Below are 13,436 nucleotides of genomic sequence, written 5' to 3' on the forward strand. Positions count from 1 at the left end.
GCTAGGATGAAGGAGAAGGATGACAAACATCCATAAACATGGGCAGACAAATGTGTAAGCTCAGTTACATGGAAATATGGAAAAAAAATGCATTTTTTAATATAAAATTGGAGTCAAGGGCAAAGCATTAATGGGAATGAGCTGCTTAAATGCCTTTAAAATTTTTGCCTCTAGCAAGGGAAGTCTAACTTACTATCTAAGATAGCAGACATTTAACTCTTGATAATTTTTCATTCAAAACAGCAGCTCAGGAAAAATACCTTAAATGTCCAAGCCCAGTTCCTCACACCTGCAGGCAACTGCTCATAATGCTGTTCATAAATTTACGAACTTCCTTCTAAATTACTAGGCTTCTTACTCCTATCCCTTTTACCAGGAGGCTGCTGGAGCTCCTTACTCTTGCAGAAACTTCCTTGTAATTTCCAGATTAAATTTATTCATGGCCAATTTATATTCATTTGCTCTTGTGATGACATTGTCTTTTATCTTAAATTAAGTTGTAAGTTCTCCAGGGCACTGACCAAATCCACATAAGAATGCAGAGTCCTGAGCATAATACTTCCCTGATTGTAACTCAGAGCTTTGGTTACACTCACAATACAACAAATAATAAAAATCAGTTTTAGCATCTCTACTAGTATGCTCCTCTCCCACCACATCTGTACCTAGGCCAAGTGGACTCGCATGGAATTTATCAAATATATTATGATGAAGCTGGGTGAGACTGCAGTCCTGCACTGCTTCCATAAAGTTGCTTACCTTGCTCTACAAGTTTACCTGTTCTACAAACTGATTTTTTTTATCTTGATCATGGACAACAATGGAAAGCACGGCAACAAATGCAGAGATGACTTTATTTAACAGTTAAAAAGTCCTGGTGTAAGAGAGATCAACATAATGTACACGAAGGCTTCAAAAAAGTCCTCCCCAGAAGTCTTGACTTTGAGTACTTCCTGAACACTCATGCTCATTCTTATCTACAGTGGCATCACAACTACATACCACAGCTCTTGAAATATGCAATTCCTACCCATACAATCAAACGCAGGATCTAGAAACCTTACCGAATGATAAAGCTTCCCTCATATTTCTAGGCAGATTTCCCATATCTGTTGTTTTATCATCTTACTGGTAGTATGTGCATTCGTTACTCTGCAGTCCTGTTCTTGAGTTAGCCCATTCACTGCCTCTGCATCAGGCAGTGTGCCATGTGTTTTACCTAGTCTAAATAAAAATTCTAGAAAGGTTGCATATCTTCTGGAATTTCTTTCATTATTAGTTTCATCAAATAACAGGCCTGAGATGCTTTCCACACAGTGTTTTATCTGCCCTGGCATAACAGAACAGCAAGGCCCAACCTTGAACTCCAACATGTAAACACGAAGCCAGACTGCCAATTAATGATTCAAAAATGACACTGGTAAAGCAATGTATTTAAATATACCATGGAATAATTTCAAGATAAAGATGTGATTAGAATATTAACAAAAACAGCAAATTAATATGATTCTCAACTTTATGAATGCTAACAAAGAATTAAAGGTTAACAAAATAAAAAACAGACAAACAAAAAAATCCAAAGGAATGAACCTCCCTTTTAAATTGCTGAACCAATTCAAAGTACCAAGGACGCAGGAGAGAATAGCTATTGCTACAAAAAGGAATCTGAAGAAAAAATGGTGTTTTATTGCCTATTTTTTTGCTTGCTTTCAACAAAAATAAAGCCCTTTGGCTTTCACAGTAACAGTCCGAAGACTTAATATGCAAATAATAATGAAGAAAACAGTACATATTTAGGGAAAAGGTGGATAGCTTATAAGCAAAGGCACAGAGGAATGTCTATATGGAAGGAAAGTATATGACAGACAGTGGCAAAAATCTGGGGATTAATGAGAAGTCTGTTTTGCAGTCACTCACGAAAACAGCATCAGGAATATCAAGAGCATTTTCTATTTAAGGTAGTTCCAAAGGACTGGACAATTGGACAAAACCCTCCTCAGAGAAGATAATAATATAGAGATACGAAAGATAATTATGTAGACTCTGTACTTTTTGTCATAAAGAGATAGAAACTTTAAAGAGCAGGAAAAAGACAACTACTCACCCAAACACCTGTAGGGAACCACAATATGTGGGTGACCATTACACTGCTTCCATCCTCTCTTGCACCAGTTTTGGATTGTAACTGGCTGGTTGGCTTCGACAACATTGGTTATTTGCAATTCTGGGTAAACCTAACATTAAAAATATAAAGAAGAATGTTATCACAAATGTTATCACTCTGGGTCACGCCATATGTAAAATGGAAATCATAACACAATACTCCCTTTCCTATCTTCTCCCTCTTCTGCTGTACGTTATATTTCCATTGACTTTGTGGTATAAGCATGGACACTTGCCTAAAAAGCCAGTGTATTTGTTTGTCAGTAAAAACATGCAGCTGCCAGCTCACAATACAATGGTGGTAACAGATGGCTGTCAAGATACAACTTGGCTGCTTAGACTTGCTTAAGCTGAAGATCACCTGAACAGGTGCTTCATGGTTGACTAAAATACCCCCTCCTTCATGTCCAAGATATCACTGTCCTTCCAAAACTCCACATATTGGTCCTAAACTTCATACATCTAGAATTAACAGCATGCCTTTGTGTTTCTCTTAATCATTTTAACCAACATCATACTCTGTCCCACTGCAGTCTGTGTAATATTTTATTCAATAAGTTATATTTAGGTTTTTATCACCAGTACAAATGCCTTTCCAACTTTACTAAACGGCTGAGATCAAAATCCAGTCTGTTCTTTATAATGTAATACTCTTTCAACACCCGCAGCCATGCCACCAGCAAACAGGATGACTGATTTATTGGGAAGCCACAGCTTTGATCAAACTACATACTTGCCTTTTTCATCTACCTCAGTCCTTTAAACATAGACACCTTTTTTAATTATTATTTTACTGTCAGTAACAGCTCCTCTGGCCTCTTTTGCCAATTTTCTGGACAAGTCTTAGCCGCTGATCTTTTGTGCATACCCACCTCGCAGTCACCTTGTACAGAGAGCATCTCTAGGAGCTTTTCAGCTCATGAGAAGCACATTACCTCTAGCAATGCTGAGGTTCATGCTGTGGAGGGTTTTCAGAGCAGGCAAACTAGATTCCTAATGGATAAAACCAAAGCAGAGGATGTACTCCAGAAGCACATCAAACACCTTCCCAGCCATTAATGGATGTTACTCCATACAACCAAAGCAAAACCTGCAAAATGTGCTCAGTGTGACGCTCAGCCCCAGCTGCTTCACTCCACGCTCCCAACTCTCCCCATACCACCCTATTTGCTACCATAGCCTATGGCTTGTACTTTTGATTTTTCCCATCAGCCGTCTGCCAGCCCTAACATCAGACTCAGAAGGGACTAACTTTCCTTCACCTTTCCTCAAGCAGTCTTGACCAATTTCCGAGTATGTCTAATCTGAGGATTTGGGCAGACTGAAAACTCAGCCCACTCATACCTACCAACGGAGAAGGAAAATACAAACAACCCTGTGGAAAAGCAGCTAACTGGAAGATTTTTTTGGGGCCATCTGCAAGAAAAAGAATATAATCCCAACTGAAGAGAGCTAGGTCAAAATGGGTGACTTCTGCAAGTCCAAAACCAATGCTTGGAAAATCACCGTAAGAACCTCTGCAGCCCTCACTGAGAAGAAAGGATTATCACACAAAACAAGGCCAGGCACAATAGCAATGCTGAAGAAAATACCAGTTAGAGAAAGAAACACAGTACCTAAAAACTGTACTTTATGCTGAGAAGACTGAATGCCAGCCTTGCCTGTACTACAAAACAGCACTATTTAATCAGATACTTATCAGACGTACGCACATCACAGGAGTTATCTGAAATGTTTTTTCCACGTTAGCCCCCTCAGCTCACTACGATGGAGGTGTCACGTGCAGTCTTCTACCCTAACCCAGCACGCTAGACTTCAGATGAAGCCCACAGAGTAGAACTGAAAACTTACAGAAAAGTCTCCCCAAGTTCAGAAGGTTTGGCTTTGCTTGGTTCTCTTGTTTGCTCTGCAGCAGGTGACCACCCGCATTACAAACAAAACATTCCCGATACACTTTTAGAAAGCAGCTCCAGAAGATCGTACTGCTCCCCCTGTGCTTCACATACTGGATTCTGAACAGAAACAGCAAGGTTGCAAATTAAATGAAAGCTCCCCTGTCCTCTTCAACCTCATTATCTTTTGCCTTCGCCTCCCCACTTCCACCAGACAGGTCTGCACATGCTTGTGCTGGACTCTTGTTCCAGCACTGCAAGAACGGATTAGGATTTCACCACGGTGGGAAATTTCACACCTCAACTGCTGTGAAAACATTACACTGCAAGGCACCATGGCTAGCTCAAGAGATAATGAGGAAGATAAAATCGAAAGATCTGCTTTTCTTCGGACACCACCTTTATCATCATCATCACCCTACAGTCTCCCAAGTTTGTACCTCCCCAGATGCTGCACTAATTACAGCCCACAGGCACGTAACATCGGATGCTGGCACAAACCACGTGCGTGATACAGCACACGGTGTCACTGACACATTCTCACGAGGGCCATTTGAACGTTTCTCAGGGTTAAGTGTCCCTGTGCCCCTCGTCACGCATGAGGAAGTAAATCTCTTAAATTAGAAAAAAAAGTCAAAACAGCTGGACCAGAATGTGAAAAGAAATGACATTAAGAAAAAACTCTAAACAGTTTGTGTACCCACAGAACATGTACAAAGCTTTAAAATGACTGGAAACTGAATCCTGACACTTGAGAACAAAGACACATTTAGCTGCTTTCCTGAGGTGAATTGCTAATGAGTAAGGCTGAACTATCACTGCAGAGTCTTACACCATCTTAAACAGCAAGGCTGGCTGGGGGAGGAATTAACGTACTATTTTTATTTTCACTAGGTCCCTGAACCATCATTTTAACTATTGGTTTGTACAGCAGACCAAATTCTAAGGAGTTAACAGTTTGTCCAAAGGACTCAAGGAAGAAGAAATACAAAGAAGCCTCTTCTTCTGCTCCTACATCAGTTACCTAATTCCTAATTTCCTTTGACGGTTCACACAAAGCTCTGTCCACCCTTCACATGAGAAAACAGGCTTTGAGTGTCATTATCAATAGGTTAACGCCAGTAATTGGCATGCACTGACGAAAGTTCCCCTAACTAGACTTATGTAAGACACTTGCTCTGAATTGAAGTGGGACCTACTTAGTGGCATAGAAAAACGGGATTCATATTTATTTATAGTGTCCCTAATGAGCCATTGTTCCCTCTAGACAGTCAGAGTGGGTAGCTTTAGAAAATTACAGGACATCGAAAGCTTCCAACTTGATCACAACTTGTTGCACAGCCATTCCTTCAACACATTTTAAAAGTGGTGGAAGGAAGAGGTCAACAATCTAAAATTTTTAACTGGCAATGGAAATTTACAGTTAGATCATTACTTATGTCAATTTTCATCAGTAAATTTCCTTAAATTAACTTCAGAAGCAAAACAAACAAACGCTTCTGCACTCAGCCTCTTCAAACTTTAAGGTGACACAGAGAGGTTACGTTCACCACTCTGAAGTCTGATGACGTTTGGATTTAGAAGTAAAATGTGAGTGTCCTTCAATAAAAGGAGTTTTGATCACACAAAGGTATTGATGATACAGTTGTGACAGTGTTATAATAACCTCATTGAATACGTGTTATTCAACAGATTTGGTATCTTAAAACAGATGGGGAAGAGGAAAAAAGTGAAGAAATTGGGAGGTGGAGGAGATGATTTTAGTAACGAAGCAGTTTCATTCAGCCATATCTGCTTGGCAAAAGTGAACAAACTCCATTTAGCTTGGTGCAGCCTTGAAGTAATACTTGAGCATAATCATACGAGACAGTCATCTCTGACACTAAAAGACATTTCTATTCAAAAGCAGAGGATTTCATCTCTTGGTATTATTCATTACCTCCCTCATCTCTAAAGTAATTGTGACCATTCAGAGTATTGTTTCTTTTATCAAATTATTCCATTAAATTATTGAAAGGTTTACAATGTTAGCTGATTAGGATTTTAGTGGAGCCATTTCTTTTTTATTTATTTTTTAATTATGCAACTAAGATAACAATAACTGTAGAAATCACTACATATAAATCTTGAATTGCTATCATAACATGTATAGTTGGAATTACCATTACAGATTTATTCTGAGATCTGCTTGAGCTTAAGGATCTTTTCCTACATATTTCAAAAGCAAAATCATCACAGGGGAGAGAGCAGAATTCAGTTTTAGTCTCAAATGCCTTGAGTTACTTCATGATCCTCCATCATGAGTATGCTCCATCAATGACAACACTTAAACTGAAAACATATGGGCACACACTTGCACATAAACACATGTACACACACTCTTTGTAAAATACAAGGTGGTATTACACATTAATGTGAACAGAAAAAAAACAACAGTATGTTAGACTAACAAATTTAAAGTAAAGTTTAATTAGTAACTGGTATCCATCTTCACCAACAGCTTAAGACTGCAGAGAACCATGGCAAGAGGCAAAAATAATTGTTTAAGGTGCAAAACTATCATATTGTAATCACTTGCCATTAATTAATCATTTCAGTATTTTTCTCTGAAGTGTATCCCACATCAATTTGAATTTTGACTCCTTCAAATCAGAAATGTTTATTAGTCTGCCACAACTTGCCACCAATCATCAGTCAAAAGTAGATACATTTTCTTATTATCATTTCCTTTTATTTTTTTTTCCCCAAATCCTTCAGTTGTTTGCTGTACCTGCACATAGTACCTTGGCTTAAATTACACCACACATTTACTTTCTAGATCTGCCTTTTACTCTGTGTGACAACACCTGACGCAGCAGGACGTTGAAGTCAACGTGCGATGAGCAGACACGCCACGCTCATTTGCAAGAGTTTGGCACGCTCAGAGGAAGCACATGACAATTATTTCCGTGCGTCCAGTATTTCTGCAAGCTTTCCAGTCTACAGCTTCTGAAGCATCAACATCGCAGGTTCCCAACTGTCCCAGACCAACAGCAACAGCAGTGGCATCACATGAGCAGCGATTACACAAGCACAGCCAAACTGGAATGAAATACAGGTTGTGAGACTGAGAGCAGGGTATCTACACGACAGGCAGCTGCGCAGATTCAAGTTACTACGCATCTCAGGTCAAAATATTCTAGTTTATTACTGTTGTTTTTTTTACAACTACTTTTCTACATTACTATGGAGGATCTTGGTATAGGGTAATTTTGGATTTCTATCAATTAATACCTAAACCCAGGCTCAGGCCTTCAGCAGCAAGAGGCTTTGAAGACTCAGCTTTTCTGTTTTGCTATTCACTTTTTGTATTTTCTGCTGCATAGTTATGTAACTTGAAGGTTGAAAAAAATGTCAAAGCTAAAAACCTCCATTAGAAAAAGAACATGGGCCTCACAAACTGCTGTGGAAAGACCTTCTCTTGAACTCCTTGAAAAAATAAGGAAGAAAAAAAGCTAATTTATTGAACATGTTGGTACCAGATGTAACTACAAGGACTTACTACCTTTATGCTCCTACTCATTTCAGCCAGCTATCCTACTTTTTCCCTGTTTGGTCAGCAATTGTGGCCCCGGTTATGATTTTTAAGCCATGCTTTCAGTGCATCTGCTCTAGCCCTACCTCTTGATTAGACCTGTAGACTTGCCAGGTGAACCGATGGTCACTGTAACCACAAAGCACAGTGAATCCATCAGTCCTCCCACATGGACACTGGATTGTCACAGACACAGGCATAATCCCTGTCCTGAACTGCCAGGAGGGGATGATGCCAAGCAAGGTTTTGAAAGATTTCAGCAGGCTGACACCAAGGCCCTGCTACGTGTGGTCAAGTTGACTACTCCGGGCAGCCCCCGAGGGCCAAAATCTGCAGGCAGCAGCTGTTGTGTTTCATGGGAAATGAACCGTACGTTGCCATGCTTGCTCATTTCACAGTTACCACCTCCTTGTCTTTTTTGCTTTTCCTCAAAGCGGTGTTATGCAGAAACAGTGTTGTTCTCGTCCCAGCGAGCCTATCCTCACGGAAGGTTATGAAATCTGAACTCTCATTGCCGAGTAAAAGCAGGAATGGTTGCCCTGCCAGTAGCACTGCACACGCTGTGGTACTGCCGTGGTTGCACAGCAAACACACTGTATAACACAGGCCTGTGGCCCCAGAGGCCACTTGGCCGAGGATCTTCACCTCTTCAGCCCAGCACACTTGTACAAGTCAACACTGAACGAAGCCTTGTGTTTTCTGCCAGGTTCAGCCCTGCTCCCTCATACCTGACCGCACTCTGCCTCAGCTTTCTCAGCCACACGGATGCTTCCTCAAAGAAGCAAAACTGTATGGCTGTCGAGTATCCCAGTTTTTCATGCTATTCTGTGGCCCAAGGAAGCCCTTCGCTTGCTTGATGAGGTTGAGAAAAGGAAAAGCAAATAAACACAGAACCAGTTGTACTGGTGCAGTTTCCAAAGCATCTTTTAAACCTCTTCATTTTTTTCTCCAAGTATGCAAATCCAGTGACTGTCATTACTGACCCTATCTTAAAGAGGAAAAAGGAAAAAAAAAAAAAAAAAAAAGGAGGGGGGTAGATATGTGTGTGTGTGTGTTTTGGGGGTGGAGAGGGTAGATGACAAACCTTTCAGGCATTATCCAGAAGCTGGGAGAGGAGATGGGGGCAAAGAAGGGAAAGAGGATGACGTCTCTGCTGATTCACTCTTGGTCATGAAAACAAGCCTTCACTGCTTTTCTCTGTGAGCAGGGTTTATATAAGATCTTGTATAGTATCCCAAGCTCTTTTGGTACTGAGAGTGGTAAAAAGCCATGAGCTGTTTTTAGTTCACTGGCCACTTGGGTTGGTTTGCCTGCAAGCAGCTTCATAGGTACATGAACCCTTCTCCTAAAAATCCCCAATGTGTTTTTAACTGAATTTTCACAGAAGACTGCCACTTATCTTATAATTAAAGCATTCAAAAAACCTGCCAGACTTGAGGTAGTGTGCTCAACCTTAATTCACACACAGGGCTGCATGCTTTAGCAGAGGCTTAATTGCATGCTCCCACACTGTCTTCCTCTGAGCGCTTCCTCTGCACAGGGAAAGCAGAAGCATATGGGACCAGAAACAAGCCTGCCTGGTCAACCCCTCACCGCCTTTCAAGTCCTTGATGTTGCAACACAAATATGTTTGCATGCAATAAGAAAACCAAACCAAAACTCCTAGCCCTGACAGAAATTCTGTGTACCGCGCCAGGTCTGCAAAGCCTCTCCTGTATACTTATGGAGGAGATCCAGCTGGTCAAACTACAAAACCTCAGAGCAAACAGGGTTAGACTCATGGCCTCTTGTAAGCTGTTTGCCCATCCACCTTCAGCACTTACTCTCATTTAAATGCGACAAACACCTCTATGTCTCTGCAGGGAGAAACCTTTATTCAGACAGAGGTGCCAAAGCCCGCTTTGCCAGGCCACCTGAAGCCCGTTCTGTGTTACTCTGCTCAAGCACAAACAGAAATGGTGACTACACCTGCCTGTTACTCTACAGCATCACTAGAAGCAATAGTTTTGGTTTTCAGCCTTTTTGGTTTTGAAATTTAATCTCTGCAGGAGTAAGGTTAAGTATCACAGCTGTGAGGCAGTAGCATACCTCACTTATCAGAGTATTTTCATCTCCAGGTCACACATCATGTACAAAGGATAAGGACTGCTTTTGACCATGACATGGGTCACAGCAAACCCCCCAAGAGGGGAAACCTGGCAGCCAGTAGTTCCAAAGCCAAAAAATCTCCTTCTTCAGGCACAAGACAAACTTTCATCCTTCCCATTACCTCTTTAAGGGTTGCGAGGAGCACAGCATCACCATGTAAAGCAAGGTGGGACAGTACAAGCAGCTAGAGAGCCTGGGTCTGGTTTCTGGGATTCTCCTACAGGCTGCCATCGCTCCCATAGCACATGTCAGTGGGAAGAAGGCAATGCATAGTGCCTTTTCTTTCAAAAAAGAAAAAATAAAAAGAGGCAAAAAGTCAGTCCAACCTTTCTATTTTGTTATACTATCATCATGAAGATGGAACAACACTATTTCATCTCATGTATGATATGTTTCAGAAAGGAACGGTAGGGAAGGAGTCAGACCTTCTGCCCGAAGACAGGGTGGTATTCTGAAAGCACTCAGTTAAGCAATTTATTAGCACTGTGGAAGTCACCACCAGTAGAAAGCCAGTTTCCTTCTCTCCTGCATTAAAAAAAAAAATAAATCTTCAACATTAACAGGCTGCAACCCATTTTGTATCACCAAATTACCTACCCGGACTAGTTTTACAAGCTTCATCCAAAGAAACCGCATATCTTTTTGTCAGATGGGAACATACATGGCTATAGTTGATTGGGTTGTTAATTCTGTGTGTTGAGTATGCTATAGGATATGACAAACCCAAGCAGCAGCTATGAAAATATACTTGAGAAAAAAATATAATTGTTCTCTATTGAACTCCAACGGGTTCCATTGCTTACAAAACGACCTACTTTATGTCATCGGTGTCCTTGGGGCCATGCAAGAACTGTCACAAAGTAGCAGGCCTGGGAACTCATTTCTAATAATCTAATTAATTTATGCATTCTTGAGTTTACTGCGGAACTAGCCAACGGGTGATTTATTAAACTAAGAGCCTCGATTCAGTTGTTTGCATGCCCCAAGAGACAAACAAGGATGTGATTTCCCTTTTTATGAAATCAACTTCAGGGCCTACTATGAAGAATATGAAGTAGTAATGTAATGGCACATTCTGAAATACTGGTTATACTCCATCATTCAGAACACAAGAAAACCATGCATTCAGCTTGGCTTAATTCTGCAATGAAAGGAACACAGAAAAAGGTAGGGAAATTTGCAACCTAGAAACTATCAAGCTACCTGATAGGCTAAAATACACTTTACCTTAAAAAACTGATAAGTTAAACACGAAGAATGAAGACATCGTAAGTACATCAACAGAAAACACTCGGTAATGTTTCTTGCTTGTAAACTGCTCTCTTAAAACACCAGCATGGAAAAGACCATGACTGAAGATAAATTAGGCATTTATTACCTCTGTTACCAATACTAACTGTATTTCAGATTAAATGAAGTTTACCATCAATGCTCATCTTATCAAAACTGTTGCTGTGTGCTTCCGAAGCCCTACGTATTCAAGGGAACTGCAATCTGGAGCAGCCACCAACACAGAAGTTCATTCACTGTTTGCATTTCGCAGGCGTCAGTTTAAATAGGGTACACCATAAAATGAGAATGCTCCAAAAAATGTGTACAACAAATTCTGGTATCACAGTATGCCCTGTCACAGTTTGAAAGTAGAATAAGCTGATTCAGCTTGGACTTATTTAGGATTTCGTTTTATAATATCTACCTATCCCCCATTTAAAAAACAAAACAAAACAAAACAAAAAACACTGAGATACATACTATTGGAAACACTTTAGGAGTCTGGAAATTACATGTAGGAGACTAGAAAGCTTCCACATCACTTGCCTCCTTTTTCCCCTTCTTCTTCCTCCCTTTCCCCCCCTTTAATTACTGTTATTTTCTGTGAACTTCTACTAACCAATTTCTATTGAGTTAGGGAAAACAGACAAAAAAAAAAAAAAGGAAACCAATAATCCAAAGAAATGCTCAGTTTCTAAAACAAGTATACTAAAAAATCTGAATTTTGAAAATTTTCAAAGTTCTTCCCCAAAACAGTGATGAACTTTGTTTAAGAAAAATAAAACGGATGCTAAAAACAATGTTATAAACATTGCTTGGATTTCAGCAGAAATTCATTTCATGTGTTTTTGTTGCCAAAGGAAAAAAAAAAAAGTAGTACAGGGAATAGCTCTGTAGGGAAAGCAATGGAGGCCTCAGCAGGTCACGTGGAGAAGGCAATTTGCTAAGGAAGCAACTTGTATGTAACATGGTGTAATTTCTGATGCATGTGTAACAGCAACTATTGCTCATACCTTTGATGAAGCTCACAAGGCATTATTGAAAGCTAATGTCTGATGGGATATTAAGATATCATCATTAACTATCGAAGTATTATGGCTTCCCAGATCATTCAATATTCACTTTTATTCAAAAATTGCACTTACTATTTCTCTCATTCTGCTTCATGACATTTCAAATCTCCCGGGGAACAGGGTAGAGGAAAAAGGGTATGTAGAAATATGTAACAGCTGCCACCTGCAAATGTCTTTGCAACAAACCTTGTAGATTTGTTCATGAAACATGTAAAAATTTGGATTTATGAGTAAACCAATTTGCTCCTTTATTTCCAGTTGCTGAATCAGACTGAAAACCCGCTAATCCTAATTTCCTCCTGATTACCGTAGTTACTAAAGAAATAAAACAGCATCCTGAACCCATGAATGACATCCTGTGGGTATTTAACAGAAGAAGCTCTGAGCCATCTTTGTTTCAAGAAGAAAGGCTGTCAGCCAGTGCCTCTCCCCATCAAGCTGCACCCTGGACTCCAAAGGTGACCGACTGCCAGTTTGACAGCAAAGCAAGAAATGAGGTGGTCATCACCTGAGTATGGTATTTTACCATAACATAAAACCTCACCATTTCTTTTTCTACAACAGACATCCAAGGAGGTTACTGTTTGTATACCTGCCACACTTCACCAGCAAAGTTCTTGTTGTACAAAACCTAGATAAGAGTCAGAGTGAGGTAAGTTGTGTCATACTTGAGATACCCTCTCAGAAATGAAATTCTGATACCATACTCAAATAAGCAAATGAATCTTGCAGAGCCTGCAGCCCTCACTCACAAATTATGGATTTGAAATTAAAACCAGAAGGAAGATGACAACTGACACAACAACTGATATTCTCAGCTGCACTACCATTACCTCCAAGGGGCAGTTCCCCCACATCAAGTAAAGCATAGCATGAAAATACAGCAGTAAAGAAGTACTCATTTAACTAACATCAAGGCTACCTAACAGTTTGTTCCACTCATGCTGACACTGCTGCAAAAAAGGTGACTATGCACAGAAAAAGACTGGAGAGAAGACAGTTCTGAAAGCAAGCTCCACGTTCATTCATCTGCTCAAGAAACAGGACAGTGAAGAAAAGTCCTGAGTCTGGAATTCAAAACGGCACACTTTGGTGTACTCCCGTCTCTGAAGCAGCAAGAAAGGATGTATCATGGACACAGTAAGAAACTTCACAAGAATGTTGCAGAAAAGTCTTACTAAAAGTATGCTGATAGTATTTGGTTATGATACTTGGCATACAATCAAATAGTAAGTTATTCGGACATTCTTGCTTCTTTCCAAATTTTAAGAGATGTTTAATAAAATTGAGATAATTTCTATAGAAAAGGTAGAC

General features: G+C 40.1%; 1 protein-coding gene across 2 annotated transcripts in view; it reads right to left on the bottom strand.

Moving 5' to 3' along the window:
• APP (amyloid beta precursor protein) overlaps nt 1–13,436 on the bottom strand; it is a 214,084-nt gene that overhangs the window by 147,689 nt on the left and 52,959 nt on the right. For both annotated transcript variants that reach the window (XM_082781003.1, XM_082781002.1), the window contains exon 3: nt 2,105–2,234. In XM_082781003.1, coding sequence (XP_082637129.1) covers nt 2,105–2,234 — 130 coding nt within the window. The remainder of the gene's footprint in view (nt 1–2,104; nt 2,235–13,436) is intronic.

Source organism: Aythya marila (assembly GCF_965140915.1).
Source record: "Aythya marila genome assembly, chromosome: 1".
In the NCBI taxonomy this organism is placed as follows: domain Eukaryota; kingdom Metazoa; phylum Chordata; class Aves; order Anseriformes; family Anatidae; genus Aythya; species Aythya marila.